Source organism: Setaria italica, chromosome III, assembly GCF_000263155.2.
Source record: "Setaria italica strain Yugu1 chromosome III, Setaria_italica_v2.0, whole genome shotgun sequence".
In the NCBI taxonomy this organism is placed as follows: Eukaryota; Viridiplantae; Streptophyta; class Magnoliopsida; order Poales; family Poaceae; genus Setaria; species Setaria italica.
Genome location: NC_028452.1, coordinates 9,025,852 through 9,045,740, shown reverse-complemented (window position 1 = coordinate 9,045,740; position 19,889 = coordinate 9,025,852). Strand labels below are relative to the sequence as shown.

The window sequence follows — 19,889 nt, the reverse complement described above, 5'->3', positions numbered from 1 at the left end:
TCACAACTCTTAAGTAAGGAAACATCACTAATATTCATCAAATCCAAGTATCACCCAGGATACATTATATTGTTACAGTTTGGGAGGTGCCCCTGTTACGTCATCTCTTTTCAGCAACAATTAATACAATTGACATCAATCATGAATGAAACAATGACCCTCCTCTCTTCCCCCAGGAACAGCTTTACGAACAGTTGTTCCCCCCGAAGCATTGAAATTACTTCTTGTCTTGGAAACCTTGGAGGATTGTGTTGCACGTGTCCATGGTGCGAGCGTCTAGAAGGCTGTGGTTCCAGAGTTTAATCATGAAGAAACGCCAGCCCCTGTTGGTGAACCGAGAAAATTTTAAATCAGATACATAACCAACCTTGAACGGTACAGATGATATTGAGTAATATACTCCAAAACAAGCCACTTACCATAGAAGAGCAGGGTTCTGTACAAGTTGCTGTCCATGGGACTGGGAGAATGCCTCGCAGGCCCAAGGTATATGGCCATCAGCTAGCACCCTGCAATTTCAATTTTCGGAAAGAATTAGCTTAAATGCAATCACTTTTGTTAGATGGGTCACCGGATCTTCAGTTTTGTCCAGTCAGGAATGGAAACAACAAAGCAGATGACAAAAAGAATGCTCAATGCGGAACTAAACTCTTTTTTTTTCTATCAAACACGCAGGAGAGCTGCGTATCTTTGCATTAAGAGAGGAAAAATGGCCCAAATTACAAAGCAACATCACCCCACCTTGGGCCAGAGCAGGGGATGTTGGGTTTCAAAACCAGACTCTTCCAACGGAAACAGCACTAAGGACATGACCTAGAGAAACCCCTTAAGGATGATGCAAGTAAAGCCTACCTCTAAAACGTCTCAAGCTAAAACATACTCCCTCCGTCCCAAAAAGAATGATGTTTTGGGATTCAAAATTTGTCCCAAAAAGAATAACGTTCTAAGATTTAAATCTTATGCATGCATAATTTGGCAGGTTGATCTCGTGCATGCATGATTGAATGGAAACATATTTTCTCCATTTTCTATAAGCAAACTGAACTAAGGGTGCATGCATCTTTTTAATTCACCCCTAATCTGTCTGAAAAATCCCACAAAGTCATTCTTTTTGGGATGGAGGGAGTATGTTTACAAATATTCCTATGAAACTATGAACTAAAGATACAAATCCTTGATTTTTTGGCGCTCAAGATTTGATACCAAACTAAAATCACAGGAAAATTGGAATACCGAAATAACAAACACTTACGAATTTGAGGGATTAAAAATTTGAGCATCTCTTTTCATTTTTCTTCAGTAAAATCTTGAGATATGCTCCAAATCCTAGTTACCACACAAATAGCGACTTCTGCCTTGAAATATATTAGCAGCACACCAATAAAATGTCTACTGCTACAGATGTCATTCAATCTGCAAGCTGTGGCAGTCTGTGTGCAATCTTAGGTGGGAACACCACTAACAGGTCAATTGGGTTTCACAGGATATGAATACGATTTAGGGTAAGAATAACAAGTTACACACTCTGTCCTTTTCATGAAGCAGATTTTCATCATCCCCCACAAGATTGTTTGCTCTATATCAGTGGCAGAATGAGACCAGCAACTTGCATAAGGATATCCCAAGACCATGCATAAATGACCAGCAGAGGTATAAATGTGGGGTGGTGGGGGGATGGAAATGGTGGCTATGTTTTTGATGATGCTACGCCATTCTTCCCATACCTTACTCAAGTCGATATTGTCATAGCATGTTGTCTCCTCCATAACTGGGTTGTTTCTCAAGGCACTGATTGTTTCATTCTGCCGAAGAACACATTGACACCTAGTCCCCATACTTCAGCTAGTGCACAGTCAAATGACCATAGGTTGATGGTTGAAAAGAGGCAACTAATTGCTGAAAGGATGTGGCAAGATCGACAAAACCACTATGGCCATTAAATATAGTGTCCTTATGTAACAAGAACTTTGTAATATTTGCAATTTTTTGTACCTAGAACCTTTTGTGTTCTTAAATTATTATACTGGTATGATTATTTTTATTATGATTTACATATTGTTTGCAACAATTTACTATTGTTTGCTATCAGCCATATTCAATGGACTAATGCGATGCTGTTGGAACCTTATATTTTTTTCACTTTCTTGGTAGGAAATGGATGCTGCTGGGGCCATATTCAATGGACCAATGCGATGTCAACATTTGTGCTGACCTACTTGTCTAATCTAGTGAGGAATGGCAATCGCACCAACTTTGTGTGCAAGCAAGTCCACCTTAATGGTTGTGCTAAGGCTTTAAATGGGAGTCTGGGTTGTCAAGTTTCTGGTACCCAAGTTAGTAACCATCTGAGGAAGTGGAAAAAACTTTATAAAAAGATGAAGAGGCTCCAGAATATCAGTGCTGCTCTTTGGGATGAAGATACTTGCACAATTACTCTTGATGCAGGTCACTACCAAGAATACATCAAGGTAAGATTATATAATATTTCTGCTCTCTAGTAATTTTAATGTGGTGTGCTGTCTTTCTGCTCTCTAGTAATTTCTGCTCTCTTGTTGCTTGTCAGTAAGTAGAGGAATGAAATGTAATTAGTTATGAGTTATGACTGTAGGGAACTAATTGTTCATGAGCATTCATGAGATCATTGTTTGGATGCTCATGATTAGTTCTTTGTCGCAATGATGGGCGGTGTTCTCGTTCTGTAGTCATATTTCCACATTTCTTCATGCATATTCATATTACATGTCTTTCTACAGGTTTTGAAATCAGTATAGAGCCATATCTCTAAAGTGCTTTTGTCTAGATCATGATGTGTGTTATTAACACATATTTTTTTCTCTGCCAAGATCAAGCTACCTGTTGTATCTGAAGGTTTATATTTTCTTTTAGATAATGATATGAAGGTTTATATACAGCTATGCAAGTAGTACAATACTCCCATAGCTTACCAACGCACAATACTGCAAATTCGGGCAACTAGCTGGGATTATCTGGAAGCTTACCAATGCTCATGATCTGTGTCGATGTTAACCCTAGCTAGCTGAACACAGCAGCATGAATTGTTTGAGCTGGCAGATATAATCAAGGGGCTGGAGAGGGACATGCCCCATTTTAATGTGGTGTGCTGTCTTAGCTATATTCTGTTCACTTGAATTGTTTGAGCTGGCAGATATATTCAAGCAGCATGAATTGTTTGAGCATGAATTTCTTACTACATTTTTTCTATGCAGGAGTAGCCATTAATGCAAAACACTATTTCCTATATTCTGTTCACTTGAGTTCAATTGTGCTGATATTACTGTTCTACTTATTTTGGACCTAGCAGGATCATAAGGATGATGCCAACTTCCTAAACACACCATTGGAGCACTACCGAGAGATGGAAATAATTTTTGACAATGCTATGGCTACTGGAAAGTATGCCAAGGGAAGCAGTGAAGCTCTTGGAACAGATTTCATTGATTTGGAAAAGGTCGAGGCAAGTAATGGAGCTGCAAATGAACAAGGATGTGCTAGTGAAGCTCCCACAGAATCGTGCAACAACGGTGAAGCCACAATGTCAAGCAATATTGGTGGTCAGTCTTCAGCTAGTAAACTACCAGCAGCAAGGAGGGCTAGGATAGGTGCTGATGACGGTGGACAATCTTCAACCAGTCAGCCACCAACAAGGAGGGCAAGGATAAGTGGTGATGATGATTTGGGATATATGTTACTCAGTGGCCTTGAAAAACTCTCAGATGATATTGTGCAAACTGCTACTGCTTCTGTAGACAGTGAGCTCCCAAAAGACCTATATGACAATCTGATGGTTGTCCCCGGATTCGATGAAGCCTACCTGGTCCACTACTATGCTTACTTATGTGACCATCCTTCAGTAGCAAGGGCGTTCAACAGGTTGTCGGTGTCAAACAAAATGGTATGGATTGGCCGATATATCAAGGAGTACATTCCAGGTTTTTAGTTCAACATGTTTTTTAGTTGAGTTATCTTCTAATCTATTCCATAAACAAAAATTACATGTTCAGCTATGTATTTGAAACAGTTTAGTTCAGCTATGTATTTGAACTTTTGGATATATTATAGACATATTACTTAAACTATGTGCTCTATGTGCTGGTTTGATTGGAGGCTTGGGCCTAACACCCAGGTAGACTAGCTTCTATCAAGTTAAGTTCTTTATGGTGACATTATTAGTGATCTATGTGCTGGTTTGATTGGAGGCTTGGGCATTTGTGGTGACATTCTTTATGGTGACACCCCAGTTGCAATATTGGTGAAGGTGGCATTTGTCTGGCAGAAGCTGTTCATGGTTCTGCTCCTAATATTGCTGGCAAGGTGAGTTGGTCTTTAAACAATATCCCCTGTTTACACGCCGCGCCAATCGCCCTGCTGCTGGGAGGTGGCCCGAACGCTAGCTAGATTATGCCAAGGCCAAGGCCAATCTTGTACATCCATCCAACCAAACAAGAACATGTATGAACATGTACATCTTATATACAAGCAACCAAACACATGTGGGTGTACCATCCTATGCGGGATGATCCCATCCAAAATGCACCATTCTATCCATGAACCATTAACTTCAACAAACCAACGCACCCTAGGCCAACCAGCTGGTTTATCCTTCACCGTCAGGGTCCACAAATCAGTCATGGAAACTAAGAGGCTCTGGTCAAAAACGCCCGTCAGCCTGACCGAGTCCAGGCGACTCTCCACGAGACGCACGTCGCTTTTTCTGCGCGCACGAACGCGGCTCCAGCGCGACTGCCGCTCGAAACCTCCCAAGCCATCGTCTGGTTCCTCGGCTCTATATATACAGAGTCATCGGCAGAGGAACGCGCCCTCGCCTCATCATCCAAAAAATCGCCGTCAGGCGCCCCGATCATCATCCACAGAAGCACCGCCAGGCTGCCGGATCAACACCAGGAGAGCTCCGTCAGGCTGCCGGCAAGAGCAATCCATCGGCCAGTCAACAAAGGCTCCGTCAGGCTGCAAGAGCGACCCAAGCTCCTGCCCCTCCACGCCGATCGATAAGCACCGTCAGGCCGCAGAAATACTGCGCCGGCGGGCATCGACGCCAAGGCATCGACAAGAGGAGAGAAGGCTCAAAGGCTGCTGCGCTCTCCATCAACATCGCCGGAAGAAATCACTGCTTGAACGTGAGAAACTCCATCGGTCTCTCCTTGCCATCGGTTTGGTCATCACGATACAAACCAAAAGTGCAATCTTGCTCCATCTTATATTATCCATGTTCTTGCCATCATACTTTGCATGAGCCCTACGATTTGGTCTAGTTAGTGGATACAAGTCATGAATGTTGGCTCGGTCCCTACTATGAATACAAATTGAGGTCGTGCACGTTTATTTTATCATCTAGGCTCAGTTCTCTCCACGACAAATTGAGTCTAGGCTCAGTTCTCTCCATGACAAATTGAGTCTAGGAAAATCGTGTTACTCATCGCCTTTGCACAAGTGATTTAGCATGAGCTCTACGGTTTGGTCTAGTTAGCGGATACAAGCCACAAACGATGGTTCGGTCCCTAAGATACAAACCGAGGCCGTGCATATTTATTCCACAAGATAATTATCCGCCTCGGGCGAAGATCGGCGGACGAGGGCGCGGATCTCGTGGGCCCCCCACTGATCTCGCCATAAATGCATCGCGGCTCTGGCGCGCAGAAAGGCGCCCGCGTCCCTCGACGTGACCCGCCACAAGTACCCGAGCGGAACACTGTAGCCACGACCGCACAGGCTACAGTGGCCACGAAACCCCCTGATTTGCCATAGGGCACTCATGACATGCGCTGCCCGGCATAGGAGAGAGCTCCGCCCGTTCTCACGCCCCGCGTATCCGGCGACAGGGATGCGACGTCCGTGTCCTGCGGACCGCAAGCAGGACAATAGGGGTCGGTCGTCTCTCCCAACGTGCATAGTTGCCATGACCGTACGCCATCATTATGCTTGGCGGCAGCGGTCGCCAGGAAGATCGTCGATAGGATCCGAAGACAGCCGCCCTCCTCCGGTGGACGCGCTGACAGGAGCCGAAGGTCGGAGCAGGAGGCGGCGACCCGAGGACTTGGTCCTTCCCCTTGTATTTTACTTTACTTAGCTTATCTCTTTTACTTCTCCTCACACCTAGCTCATCTGTAACCCTGAGCTCTCCTTGCGCTATAAAAAGAGAACCTGGGGCTTGAGACGGGGGATTGGACAGCCAACAGAACCCAAACACTTACCTCCAGAGCATCAGTGCACACCCAAGAGACTTGGGACCGGCTCCCTCTCTCGCCCGTTTGTAGCCTCTACTACAGATCTCGCATGGGCAACACGAGCAGCTCCTCGTACTGGACGTAGGGCCTTCCTTGCCCGAACCAGTCTAACCCCGTGTCTTCCCACGCCACCATCCGAAGCCTTACGCGCATAAAAGAAATTTACTAGCCGTAGTCTTGATCCGCTAATCTTGACAACGACACCAGGGTCCAAACTTTCGTCAGTGTGCCCAGGCCTTTGATGGCTGCCACGTGGCATCCCAACAGATCAGATGCTATACAGAAAATACGGCTCTGTAGCAGCTAGGCGGACGCACGGCTCGTCCAAACTACACACGGCTCTAGCTCACAAAAGGTGCATCGGCTCGTCACGTACCCTGGTCGCTGGTCACTAGCCCCTAGGTCACCGATAAGATACACGAGTGTGGTGGCACCCGCGACCATGCAAGCACAAGAGCAGGGACTTCTTGCGAGCGCACATATTTCTTCCTGCGAGGAAATAGACGACACGAGTTCCTGCGTGAATCCCTTCGAGGTTCGAGCGCACGTTAGGTGAGAGAATGGAGCACTTGTAGGGACAACATGGCCATGCAACCATCGGCACCGAGGGCTATGACACAGGACGGGAGGTACCTGTGGATCCATGCCTAGGTCGCGCATTTCATCGAACTCCTAGGACGCGTATTTCGTTGAATAACTAGGATGCTGTATAAATGGCTCCACAACCCCTCACACCGAAGCACCGGATGCTGTATAAATGGCTCCACGACCCCTCACACCGAAGTATCGGTTGACGATACGACTTATTCCGGCACGAACGAGCTCACGAATAGCAAGAATGAGTTCGTCGTCAGCACCACCGCCCGCTCCACCATCACGAATGCCGCACACGGAGCGAGGGAGGAAGATGAGCAGGAAGTCGCGTGAGCTGAGCCGGGCTGCAGAAAAGCTGTGCCTAGGAACGAAGGGATCCAGACGCTGCGGAGGAGCCACCACCCAGTGGCCGCGTGATTTTGTTAGGTGCCACGCGTCGTTCATCTACATTGGTGGCTCACGGGATGGAGTTTGGACCCACGGTCCATCCAATTTTCTTCCGCTAGGGAGCGAGGGACGGAGGGGGTGGTTGGGTAAAAGTGAGGCCGTAGGTGAAACGCTCAGCCGTCGGATCGATCCAACGGTTAATATCACGAGCTGATCGAACGAAACGCTAACATCGTCTACCTTTCTCCTCTTCCGTCTTCCCCCACGGCACCTGGCAGCGAGACTCCAGCCGTTTTCCGAACCCTAATCCATCCACTCCTCACCCCCTTCAAGCCGCCGCCGCCGCCGCCGCCGCCGCCGCCGCCCCACGGCCGGTGAGACCGCCAGGCCGGAAGCCGCGCCTCCTCGCCGCCCGTCCTCGGCTCCGCGCCTCCTCGCCGCCCGTCCTCGGCTCCGCGCCGGTCTTCGTCGCCGTCCTCGACTGCTCGTGCTCCGGACTCACGGGTCAGCCCACGCCGCTCTTCTTCTCTACTTCCCCGCCTTCGAGTTCGAGGCAAGGTTGCCTTGATCTGTTCTGCAGATTGATTTTTGTTTGATACGTTGTTTGGTGCTTGATCTGCAGCCCTTGTTTTGCTTTTCCTCTAATCCCTGGTGATGGCGATAGCGCCGTCGCTGGAGTGGCCGGTGGAGACGGTTCGTGAGACGTTTTTCTCCTATTTCGGGGAAAATCAGCACGCGCGGTTGTCATCGACCCCGGTGATCCCCGTCGATGACCCCAAGTTGCCCCTCATTCATATGTGCCTGAACCGGTTCAAGGGGACCCTTAATGGCAGAGGGAGGCATCGCACCTGCTTTTCGCTGAGGTGCATTATTGCCAGTGGTGACGATGACGTGATTGATCACTTCAGAAGCGACACGACTTACCATCGATTCACGGAAATCCTTGGGAGTTGGTCTTTTGGGGACTACTTCAAGGAGGAAGCTATCGGGTTGTCATTCAGTCTTCTCAGCAAGGTAACACTGTAACAGCTTCTGCTCCCCCATTGTTTCTGTGTAGTCTTGTTTCATGAGTTGTGTCAATAGTGAAAGGTTTGGGTATAGTTTATGAAGTAGGAATTGTAACACAGTCTATAGGTCATTTCAAACTTAGTGTTAGTGCCAGGGTCTACTTTTATTTGATATGATGGAAGCCTGCTTAAAAGATGACATTTATATCTCTGCAATTCGAGGGAGCGGCGTTAGGACATGCTTCAAAGTTTCTGTGTGTGTGTGCTCGCGAGTTGCTCCTGTAAGCTACTGCATGGAAAAATTAGTGTCCAGAATTGTCTGATGTTCGATTTAAGGCCACCTTCTTATTACCTATTGATGGCTCGTTCTTTAATATGCAGAAATACAAGTTACCTCAATGTAGAATATATGCCACATACTTTAGTGGTGATATGTCCTCTTGTTTGAGTTCAGACAGCGAGTCAAAAAATACATTGCAGAAATATATAGGGGAAGAAAGAATCGTGCCTTCCATGTCCAAGGTACCTGTAATGTCTTATCAATTTTACTTTGAATTTATGTGGACATTTATCGACTGAGTGCTTGAATAGGCTGATTTTTGGATGACCGGTGAAACTGGTCCCTGTGGGCCATGTATTGGATTTTTCTTTGATTGTTCGGACAGCCAAGATGGTGTTGGTTCCGTAATGAACATAACGGATGACAAATTTGTTGAAATATGCCGTCTTGTGTTTGTCGAGGTTGGCTTTCTATTCTTTTGTTAAGATCTTTTGCATGCATAAATGAAGCTTATATTTAATCAACTGTTAAGTTCTATTGCTACACAATGTCTCTGCTTATACTCACCTATATCTTTTCTTCATTTTCTAGTTCGATAGGCAAGCAAATGGCGTCTTGGGGCCTTTGCAAGCTAAGCATGTCGTAACAGGGATTAATCTTGAATGTTTAGCTGCCATTCTTCAAAATAAAAAAAGTCACTATGACTTAGATGTCTACGCTGACGTACTTTCTAAAATCTACTATGTAAGTTTTCCATGTCCACTTCAAGTTACCTTTTGTTGCAAATGATAACTGGCTGTGTAATATTATTGATTTCCTTGGTCAATGACATGTAATAATGACTTATATGCATATATGCAGTGTGCTGGTCAAGGAATTGAGGACTACTCTGGTAAAATTGGTGCAGCTGATACAGATGGAGTTGATACGGCATACCGCCTCCTTGCAGATCACATAAGAATGATCGCTGTTACTAATGCTCCTGGTTCTCAGCTTGGTAAGGGCGTTACGTTTCGGTTGGTCACGAATGTTAATAATTACAACATCAACATATGGGTTGTGTATTTTCTTGTCATGAACACATGAATAATACAATTAAGGAATAATCAGACCAACATGATTGTGGGATGACTTATTACATCAATACTTTCTTTTTTTTTGTTATTACATTGTTCCTATTGTGATAAAATTGGTATGCATCTTTATGAATACCAGGGTTAGGAAATGAAGGTCGCGAGTATTTCCTGAAGTGTGCCGATAAACAGGCTGTGCAATATGGCCACGAAGTACTCAAGACAAAGCAAGAGAATTACGATGTGTAAGAACAATCACTTTTATTTGAAGCTGTGCTTTATTTTACATGTATTTATACAAAAACAGTTTTCCCTGTTTACAAAAGTCGTATTTTTGAATAATGTATTCTCACACGTTATAAACTTTGAATTTTATTATGTGGTATGGCAGTATGGCTTATTTGATGCACCATAGCAACTCACAGAGCATCCAGTTAGGTCAACTGTCAGTCTGCATGATTTTCAGTATGAGTCGTCGTTAACAAATTTTGTATTTTTGCTCCCTGCTGTATTGAGTTTCCGCTTTGTCTTTCCTCCAGAAGTATCTTGCCAAGAACGTCTTGAGACTACTTATGCTTGGTGTTGCTGCATATCTGTTTTCTTGCACCCTGCTGTATTGAGTTTCCGCTTTGTCTTTCCTCCAGAAGTATCTTGCCAAGAATTTTATGTTAGACTACTTATGCTTGGAGTTGCTGCATGCTTGTGCAGTTACCACTTCTACCTTTTGCTGTGTGCTTCTTTACTGCAAGTGAAAATAACATTCAAGATGAAACCTGTAAAATATGATCAGGATATTGATTCTATGATTGGGTTTAGTCAAATGGTTATAAAGTACTGTTTACTGTAGATCTCTGGATGACAAGATATATTTTTTTTTACTTGACCCACCTGTTTTTGCTTCTGTTAACATTGGCATTGTGTCTTTTATGCTCCATCTTCTGCCTTTTCTTGTTAGTTCTTGCCAGCCTGTCATGCAACTTCTATTCCGAGTAGGTTAAACATACTCACAGTGGGTATATAGAAAGAATACATGCCATCTATGATTACTGCATGTGAGTTTGTACTCTAATGAATTTATCTTCCTTGAACAGTATTCTTTATGGAATTCTTCAAAATGAACCTGATTTATGTACCGAGCTTGAAGGGACAATAATGGAGAGAATAGTCGAAGATGAAGTGTTGATCTACAAAAAAACCATAGCGGAGGTAATATTGGTTTCAAGATGATCCACTGAAGTTTTTACAGTTAAAATTCATTGAAGCGTTTTTAATAATTAAATGTGAAGTTCAGTGTGAAGAAGAAGTTGGTGCATACTTTAAGGAAACACATGAAATAGGAACCCATCTAGGATAAAATTTCACTCTTGGGCTATATGATCATATTGACGTACCAGTGTTTCAAGTTTGTCTTTGAGCTGTATTCCCTTATTTGAAACTCAAATCTGATATTACATTTATTATAGGCATGAAGTATTGTCATCTTTCATAGTTGTCTGTGTTCTTTGATAAAGAAATTAGCATACTTTTTTGTGCCTCTTGGATATTGTGGATGTTCATTGTTTCATTTGAATGTTTTGCCAACTCTGCACCCTCCTCCCCAGTTACGGGATCAGGAACAGCCATATGATATGGGGAAAAAGAAGAAAAAGAAGAAAGATGTCACTGCTGTTGTGTGGTATGCAACAAGGGTCATTGAATTTCTAGGTCGGAGCACACCCATTATCCTCAAGAATAAGGATACACGCTGCTCCCTAGTAGCACTATGTAAGTCAATGTGGCTGCATTTTTAGTTTTTTTTTCTCTCTGTTTATCTACTTTAGTGGCTTGGCCGGTTACCTGGAATTCGCGCTGTTTACTTACTTTTACATATGTGTGTACAATCCAACAAGTTCATAGATTAAATTGACATTGAATATCATTTGTACTGTATTTTCCCTCTCAAAAAAGGTTTCACCCTCACTTCACTGAACTTATTGGAAATGCCTAGGACAGAGTTCATTCACTCCTTGTTTCTGTGCCACTGCAGGCAATGTTCTCCTGCTTGCAGAGAAGATAACTCTCAATTTAGATATCAAGAAGGTGTCAGAGGGCCATCTCATCTATCTTGTCCAGCGTTATCTTTTGTATGGCAATACACAAATGCAGGTATGCAACTGTATAGGTGCAATTGTTTTGCAAATGAATGTTCATTAACTCAAAGCTAAGCTACTGTCCACTTATACTGCAGTTGGAACAGAACTTGGAACTATCAGAGTTCAATAAACAAGTTCTTGGTGTATTGCCGAAGCTTCCAGGCAGTTTATACTTTGATGTGACATTTGCTAGGTGATTGTGATACTGATTTAATTGTGTGAGTATGTGTGATTGTCCTTCTCAGAGTATAATGTTTATGATGTCCATTTTTCAGCTCTTGTGGCTTTGAGCAGAGCTCAGAAACTGCACTATTTGGTTTTCTTGGTGTCCCTCTACACCATGGCTGGTTGGTTGATCCCCAGGTACCCATTGTACATGGGCTTTTTCAAATATTAGTTCCTTCAATGCATCAGCATTTCTGTAAGATTTGAGATCTTTATTGGGGTAATTCAAGGCTGATACTTTGATATTTCATTAGGATGTTGAATTGGGCTCCTCAATACCTAGAAGCTCCTACTCCAAACTTTCATATAATCTTGCTATGTATGAATCGATTCTATCCAACACAAATTCAGGGCTTCAAAAGCATGGTGGATGTAAAGATGACATGTTCTATTCAGCACTTGCGTTCTCTTTAACTGAATCAGAAGAACTTGAATCTACTTCTTGTAAATCTCGACAACACAAGTGTTCAATTTTTCTGGCACAAAACTGTATTTGCAAGTGATTCTCCTGATACTTCTTTTCTTTGTTCACTATTTTTAGGTGCAATGATCTCAACCTTTTTGCGGGGCCCTCAGCTAACCCCATATGGGTAAATGGAAGTTTATATATGTTCAAGTGTTACTTTTTTTGTTGCTTCTAAAACTCGGTTTATGTCACTGGGTGCAGATTCTCTTCATTACATGATGACCTCAAAGCGAGACAGCCCACTGTCCTGCTTTGGAATGAAAAGTTAATTACAATATCTAAGGTGAGCTATTGATTTGTTCAGAGACAGTGACCCTTCCCTTATTAAAGTGAGTGAACCTTTCCTCCTAATATATTCCTTTTATTGTATAGTTTGAAGAGAAAATATATGTGTTGCTGAACGATTTGTCTTTGTTAAGTACTGAAACCAATGCGGTGTGGGAAAGGTTAACACAGGTATGTTAGTTGATCTTTTTATGTTGCATGTGATTATAATATGCTAACTGTTTTTTTTTGCATGGTTAATTAGGAAAATGGTGATGGATTGTTTGTTGATTGTGACTTTGTGCCTACAGATTCAAAGATTCAATCAATACTGGTAAGAGCAGAATGTTGAAGTGCTATTGCAAGTTCTTGCTCTATTTGATTTTTAGGCATGTTTTGCTAACTCAATGAAGTCATGCATTTGATTTAGCCACTAACGAAAAGCGAAAGAAAGAAGAGGAATAAAAAAGAGAAGATGGGTCTGAAGGGGCTCTTAGTACCCAAGGAGAAAGAGGAGGATAGGAACGAAGACAGAGAGGAGGATAGGAACGAGGACAGAGATTATGAGAAGACTGAGGAGAAAGATGATTGGAGTATCGAGGAGAAAGCAAATATATCTGTAAGCGCAAAATTGCTAGAATGATTTCATGTATTGTTGGAAAATGCTGCCCCTCAAACCTGTTTCTTGCAGGGCATGCATGGCAACTTGAATATAAGGCCTATTGATTTTTTCGGACGATCTACCCATGTTATCCACCAGATAAATGATGGCCCATGCGCCCTTATTGCAGTCTGTAAGTGAAATTGGCTTTACTTTCAATTTTTGTATTTTATTTCCTCATGATTTGGATTTATTCTGTTTTTTACCACAGGCAATGTTCTACTGCTCAAGGGGAGCATCTTTTTTGAACCACATGAAACTGTGGTATCAATAGAATATCTACTGAACCTTGTCGTCTCTTTTCTTAAAGAAAGTGTGAAAATGCAGGTTCACAACTCTTGCAAACTCGATTTTTGTTGCATTCATGGCCTTCAGCCTAAGGTTGTGGATATATTTTTTTCAATAGGCCCATTGTTCTGAAATACAAAGAAAGATATGGGATGTGGTGCAGACACTGGCCACCGGATTTGATGTGGACGTTGTCTTCACCAGGTGATTGTAGTTCTAGCTTTCCATATTGGTTGTCTCTTTGCTTTGTTGTTTGCGCTGGCTGCTGGCGTTCTGATATTTGCAATTTTGACATTGCAGAACAGATGGTTTTACGATGACACCAGAGTGTTTGCTCCTTGATTGCTTAGATCTCAATCTTCGACACGGTTGGATTGCTCCTACGGTAAGCAAGTTTATCATGAGCATTGATTATGTCTTTAGTGCAAATTTTCTAATTCAGTGCGCAAGCAATTTATATGACGTGGCCAGCTAATATCATGATACTCATTATTAGGATTTGTTGCCTGGACCCGAAGTTTCATTTGAAAGTCTTACACTGGTGGCAAATGAACCTGGTTTTCCACATTGTTAGTTTTATTTTTCAGCTACACATTGTTTGCACAACCTTTTCCATCGCTCTTATTGCTTTTTTTCAATGTTTTTAGCGGAGGCGATCAAGAAGTTTCTAAGGGGACCTCAACTTACTCTCATTGGGTAAAATATCTAATTTTCCTTTTTCTATGTGCAGTCTTTTTTGGTTGGAAACTATTTGTTGTTTGCCACTGGTTAATATTTTAAATAACCATGTGCCAATGCTACAGCTTGGTTTCCCTACAAGAAGACCTTGTTGAAAATGTTCCATACATTCTGTACTGGAACAATCATTACAATACTATAGTTAAGGTGAAAACTCAACGTTTGCTGTATTTTATTACTTTAGGAGCTATGTTTAGCTGCCTTCTATTTTTCCTTTTTGACCCGTTTTGATCTTATGCAGATTAATGGAGTATTACTTTCTTTAGTCACTGATTCAAACTATTTAAGAACTAGTGCAGTTTGGCAGATGCTTCATGAGGTATGCTATTCTGTATTTTTCATAATTTCTTTGTGTGATTGAAATTACCTTGTGACCATTCTTAGCTGTGGTTTGTTAGGTCAATGGTGACGGAGTATATTTGGACAGCAACTTCACACCAATTTATACGGGGCTTGATGCTGCTCCTTCGGTATGTATAATGTGGACCAAAAAAAATCATTTACTATGTTGGCGAAATCAAATGTATCTATACCTGCAATGCTTTGTTATCATCGTGTAATCTTTTCCTTTTCCATTTCTATTTCTATCTGTGATATATGTATGCCGTAGACATAGCCAGATGCAATTTATTCTCCCCATATACATGAAATTTTATCTTCCTTGCAAGTCATGTTGCCTTTGTTCTTGTTTGAAAATTCATTTTGCATTGAAGAATATTAGCATTATTTCAATTGATGATAGCAATAAACTATGCATTTTGTCTTGTTCATTGTTATATTATACTGAGGATTAAATTGTGTGCTCTCTCTTCAGGGTTCTTACTTTGTTCCTGAAACAAGTACCTCCGAAGCATCTACCTCATTCATGAAGCCAGATTCGGAAGGCATTACATCACATGGTGATGGATTATATTTGGACTGCAGCTTTACAGGATTGTATTCAGGACCCGATGCAGCTCTTTTGGTATGCAAAACATTGACCATAAAATGAATCATTTTATGCTTTGTTACAATTTTTTACTGGTTGGCGAAATCAAATATATCTGTAATTGCAATGACTTTGTGTCTCATTTTTTACTATGTTACCATCACATTTGATTTATAACAGATCTTCCTTTTTCCATTCTATTTCTACCGGTGATATCTGTATGCTGTATACATACTATTACTGTATACATGAAATCTTATCTTTCTTGCAAGTCATGTCACGTTTTTTGTTTGAAAGTGCATTTTACATTGAAGAAAATTAGTGTACAATCGGTTGTGGCAATAAGCAATGCATTTTGTCCTCATTGTTGTATTATGCGAAGGCTGAAATTGTGTTTTTTTTTTCAGAGAGAGAATCTTCATGGCTCTCACTTTGTTCCTAAAACATGGACTCCAAGATCATGTACCTATTCCATGAGACCATATACAGAAGAGGATATATCACATGAAAAGTCTGTGCCTGGTTGTCAAATTGTTCCTGAAACAAGGGAAATATCACTCGAGGAGTTTGTTCAAATACCTGGTAATGAGTTCTCTGAGTTAAAAACTATATTTGCTGGTGGCACTTCCTTAGATGTTGCTGATACCACGAAGATTGGGAGAGTTATTGGATTGGATTTACTGGAAGAACTTGTTTTTTCTCATGATGCGGGGTTAAGTTGGAACGGGAACTTTGACTTGAGCACCATTTTTATCACTGATGGAGTCCGTGCAGAAATACGTGCACCGTATTGTAGCAAATTCTGTGAAAAGGCAAGATTGAATGACTACAGCAGTTACATTTATACGATTGTTGAGCTATTTCGGATAAAAGGATTTGGTCTGCCAGCATTTTTTACCCATTTGACCGGTAAGCTGTCAAACCCTCCTGTCAGACCTTCAGTGTGTACCCCATCTCAACTGGAGGGGTTCCGACATCGACTTCATGGTTTCTGGGATTGTGTATTGACCACTCTGGCGCTGAGGTCCTCATTGGCGAGAGCTGGATTATTTTCTGGAATACATAAGATACGCCGCTTCGCGCCAAAGAAAGTGAGACAACCTCTAAAAGTTGTATTGACAAGTCCTCAGACCCTTGGAGAAGATTGGAGACAGCGAATTGCTTTAGAAGGACATCCAGTCCTCAAAAAGGTTTTACGGTACATACCTGGTGTTTTAGATGGAAGCAATGAAAAGCTTCAGGAGAATGAAGATGATCATAGGAAGTTTGGGATTTATCAATCTGATGATGTTAGCTTGTCTGTTTTTCCAAGACAAGTAAACGAACATGGAAAGTCTAAGGTGAATATTTGTTTTTTTTCTGTTTTCTGTTTGTTTCACTGATTTTGATACCAGAATTATTGCTGTGAAGGGGGGTCTGGGACAGGAATGGCAACAAGAGGGGAAAGAACCTTTTAACAAACTTTCAGAGTTGGATCTTCTAACCTCTCATTATCTCGAAGACCGACTTCCTATTATCTTGGAAAAATTGCTATGCTCTGATCATCTTATGACAGCTAAATTGTGGGAATGGTAAGGGCCAATAAATTTTTATGGCACTGTCTTAGCTTTTAGTTTAGTCTAAGTTAGGATTAATCAGCCTCTTCACTTCTGCTTGCTGCAGCTGCTTGGCCCAGTCGCTCGTCCACTGGTCTAAGCAGCTGCAGCTCCATATCCTTCAATATTTTTTTGACAGCTCAACTGCTTTGCGGGCGTGTTGGCTTTGAATCCTGAGAAAGCTGCCTGCGCCAGGCAGCATCATCTGGCATCTGATTGTGCTTGCTTGATACTGCCTGGTACAGGCAGGTTTCCCAAGGCATCAACCAAGCAAGCCCTGGCTGATGCTGGCTGCTGCAGCTGTAGCACAAGCTACAGCCAGCACGTTTGAGCAACTTCCAATAAATCTTAATTTTTTTATATAAAATCTGGATTGCAGGTTGAAAGAGGTCCTGGAGGATTACACCCGACCAGAAGTCCTTGGTCGTGGAACCTGGGACCTCCGCCGCCGTGTTTTCAGAAACCATGGTCATGAAACCTGGAACCTCCACCGCCGTGTCCGCTGCCGTGATTTCGGACGTGGTCGTGGTCGTGGTCGTGCCCGTGGTTTCGGACACCGTGGTCGTGGTCGTGCCCGTGGTTTCGGAGCAGCTCCTGTGAAGTATCGATTGTAGACGTGTTATATAGCATTGTTAGCACGAGATATGGAGTGTGATCGTCCGCATATATTCATAGTGTATGTAACCGGCGAACTGTGGTGATCACTATCACTGAGACAGGTGAGCTGTCCTGACCCTGATGCAAATTCTCCTCGTGTATGAATTCCCAATCGCTGAAAATCTGTGTAAAATCTACCCTGTTCAGATTTCTTATGTCCTCTTTGTTTACCATTAGTCACGTTCGCAGACTGGAACTCAAAGAAATTGATGGTCTCCGCACAAGCGGTGGAGCATGCTAGGTATTCAATTGAAAATATATGTGAAAATTTGTACTGTTCAGATTTCTTATGCTCTGTTTGTTTACCATCTAGATTATTATTATTATTAGCTGCCGTAGTTTATTGGTGGTTGATTATTATTATAAGCCGGAGGGAAATAAGCTCTGGGTTGTTTAACCGAAGATTATTGGAGATTTTTATTGCTACTTTACTGCTGCTGTTCAAGTATTTCATGTTTGCTGCTCGACGCGTGTGCGGTTGATGCCGCCGCACGTCCCTCCGCACACGGTTGTTGCAATACTAGGGCTGCCGACGGGAACTTATTTTCGACAAACTGCCACTGCAATCAGCAAGCTTGCACCAAGCCAGTGACCCATTATTATGTTCTTATTTTTAAGAGAATTTCTAAACAATGACAGCCCTAGTTAACAATATACTTCCAAAGAATTCAATGGTAGTACTCAGTATATAATAACTGCAACCGTAACTGAAGCATGGCTTAGCTTTGCTGAATATCAATGGTTTTCATGGGTTGGTTTGACACCAGCTCAACCCGCAAACCAATCCAGACCAGAAAAGTGGAACTGGTTTTGAGCAGGTTCACTGGTTTCCAGGTTAAAAACTGATCACTGGAAACAGATTGGAGTATGAAGTGGTTTAGAACTCAACCAAACTGGCAAGCTTATATTCAACCTTTCAACAGCAACAGAGAAGCAAGGAGAGAAGGCTCTGGACACTCGACAGTGATGCCAGTGAAAGGACAGAGGCGGGCTACAGTAACCATTTGCTAATGATGGATTAATTAGGCTTAATAGATTCGTCTCTCGAATTAGTACAGGGGTTCTGCAGTTAGTTTTATAATTAGCTCATGTTTAGTCCTCCTAATTAGCGTTCGAATATTTGACGTGACCCTCCTAAAGTTTAGTACCTTGTATCCAAACACCCCTGAAGGAGAATGGAAAAACGGAACACCTGCAATGCGCCTACACTGCCTATCCATGCAGTGTGGCTGTTCCTTCACCCGACGTCCAACAGACATGGCAGCCCTGCATGTCCTATAAACCAATGTTCTCCCATTCCATTCCATGCTAAGCACAAATTGAGACTTACGGCTTGACGCGAGGGGTGTTGAGATTTAGAGTTTGCGAGATTGGGCGGCATGCTACTCATTCCCTTCTTGTGTTTCGTGTGGAATTCGATCAGGGTACCAAGCACATTCTCAGAAGATGACTGCGGGAGCTAGTGTAGCATTGTGCAAGGGATCTTGAGATGAAGTCCGCCTTCACTGGAGACAGCATGTAACACCTCTGGTGTTTAGAAAACTTTAAGCAAGTTTAATTAAAATTAAACGTGTCATTGCATCTCATATTGTTCATAAGCCAAACGGTCATCTTATATGTTTATGTTTAAATTTTTGCAAATTTCAAGTTTGAAAATTAAATTTAAAAGCCAAACTAAAAGTTCATGAGAAACATGTGGATGTGAATTGTTGAAATGTTATTTTTCTCATAAACATGATTATTAGAAAGCATATACGTGATATATGTGAAAATAGGAGTTCTGAATTTTCTTATAGGAGCAAAATGTTTAAATTAGCCATGTTTGAGTGCTTGCCAATTTAAATTCCTTCAAAAAACCTATACGTTTTATGGTCAAAATGGAAATAAAAAACTATCTAGTTTCATAGTATGTAACCTTGTTATGTGATTCCAAGTTTAAAGGTTTAAAAATCTTAGTCAAAATTTGGTCAAACAGCAATTTTGAAACCAGTTAACTGAACCTAGGATTCAGTGAGTTTTCCTCAACTTTGAGCCTTCCTATCTCCAAAACAAATTCGAATTTGACCAAACTTCCTTACTAAAAGTTGAAGTCCTATATACTAGATCTAACTTTGATATAGCTACTAGGGTCGGGTTGTATATTGTTTATGAAAGTTTTGGCCACCTGAATATGTGTTTCCCGAGCAATTATAACTGAACCCCTTTGATTCAGTTTCGTCAGAGTGGGGGACTGGGCGTGCGCACCTCAGAGCCGTGCCACCAGGCCGCACGGCGTGTCGACGCCTCGGCCCAAGTGATGTTTTGGGTTTTGTTGTTTTTCGTATTAGCTGA

General features: G+C 42.3%; 1 protein-coding gene and 1 long non-coding RNA gene across 3 annotated transcripts; one reads left to right on the top strand and one right to left on the bottom strand.

Moving 5' to 3' along the window:
- LOC101755375 lies at positions 1 to 1,277 on the bottom strand. The gene is made up of 3 exons (XR_214820.2): positions 1,253 to 1,277; positions 420 to 509; positions 1 to 323 (listed from the first exon to the last, which is right to left on the bottom strand). It is a non-coding gene; the product is annotated as an uncharacterized LOC101755375 (long non-coding RNA).
- A 6,235-nt stretch (positions 1,278 to 7,512) lies between these two features.
- On the top strand, positions 7,513 to 17,734 carry LOC101754965. 2 transcript variants are annotated; one of them, XM_004961024.3, is made up of 31 exons: positions 7,513 to 7,748; positions 7,867 to 8,258; positions 8,633 to 8,773; positions 8,843 to 8,992; positions 9,123 to 9,275; positions 9,393 to 9,528; positions 9,747 to 9,849; positions 10,696 to 10,810; positions 11,206 to 11,368; positions 11,631 to 11,749; positions 11,832 to 11,929; positions 12,012 to 12,099; positions 12,216 to 12,405; positions 12,503 to 12,551; positions 12,629 to 12,710; positions 12,800 to 12,883; positions 12,957 to 13,025; positions 13,122 to 13,310; positions 13,383 to 13,485; positions 13,564 to 13,679; positions 13,759 to 13,844; positions 13,941 to 14,025; positions 14,137 to 14,209; positions 14,288 to 14,336; positions 14,444 to 14,525; positions 14,620 to 14,697; positions 14,777 to 14,848; positions 15,193 to 15,342; positions 15,714 to 16,646; positions 16,717 to 16,877; positions 17,281 to 17,734. In XM_004961024.3, exons 2-31 carry the CDS (start codon positions 7,899 to 7,901, stop codon positions 17,513 to 17,515), a joined length of 4,512 nt encoding a protein of 1,503 aa, XP_004961081.2. In that variant the 5' UTR covers positions 7,513 to 7,748; positions 7,867 to 7,898; the 3' UTR covers positions 17,516 to 17,734. The 2 variants fall into 2 exon arrangements, with proteins under 2 accessions (XP_004961081.2, XP_022680737.1); XM_022825002.1 differs by lacking the exon at positions 9,123 to 9,275.
- Positions 17,735 to 19,889: the final 2,155 nt, after the last annotated feature.

What these genes read in the sequence shown, in the direction of transcription:
- LOC101754965 (XM_004961024.3), top strand. Translation starts at nt 7,899, where the DNA reads ATGGCGATAGCGCCGTCGCTGGAGTGGCCGGTGGAGACGGTTCGTGAG. An exon ending in GCTGGTTGGTTGATCCCCAG is followed by an intron (nt 12,100 to 12,215) that starts GTACCCATTGTA and finishes ATATTTCATTAG; the next exon opens with GATGTTGAATTGGGCTCCTC. An exon ending in GGCTTGATGCTGCTCCTTCG is followed by an intron (nt 14,849 to 15,192) that starts GTATGTATAATG and finishes CTCTCTCTTCAG; the next exon opens with GGTTCTTACTTTGTTCCTGA.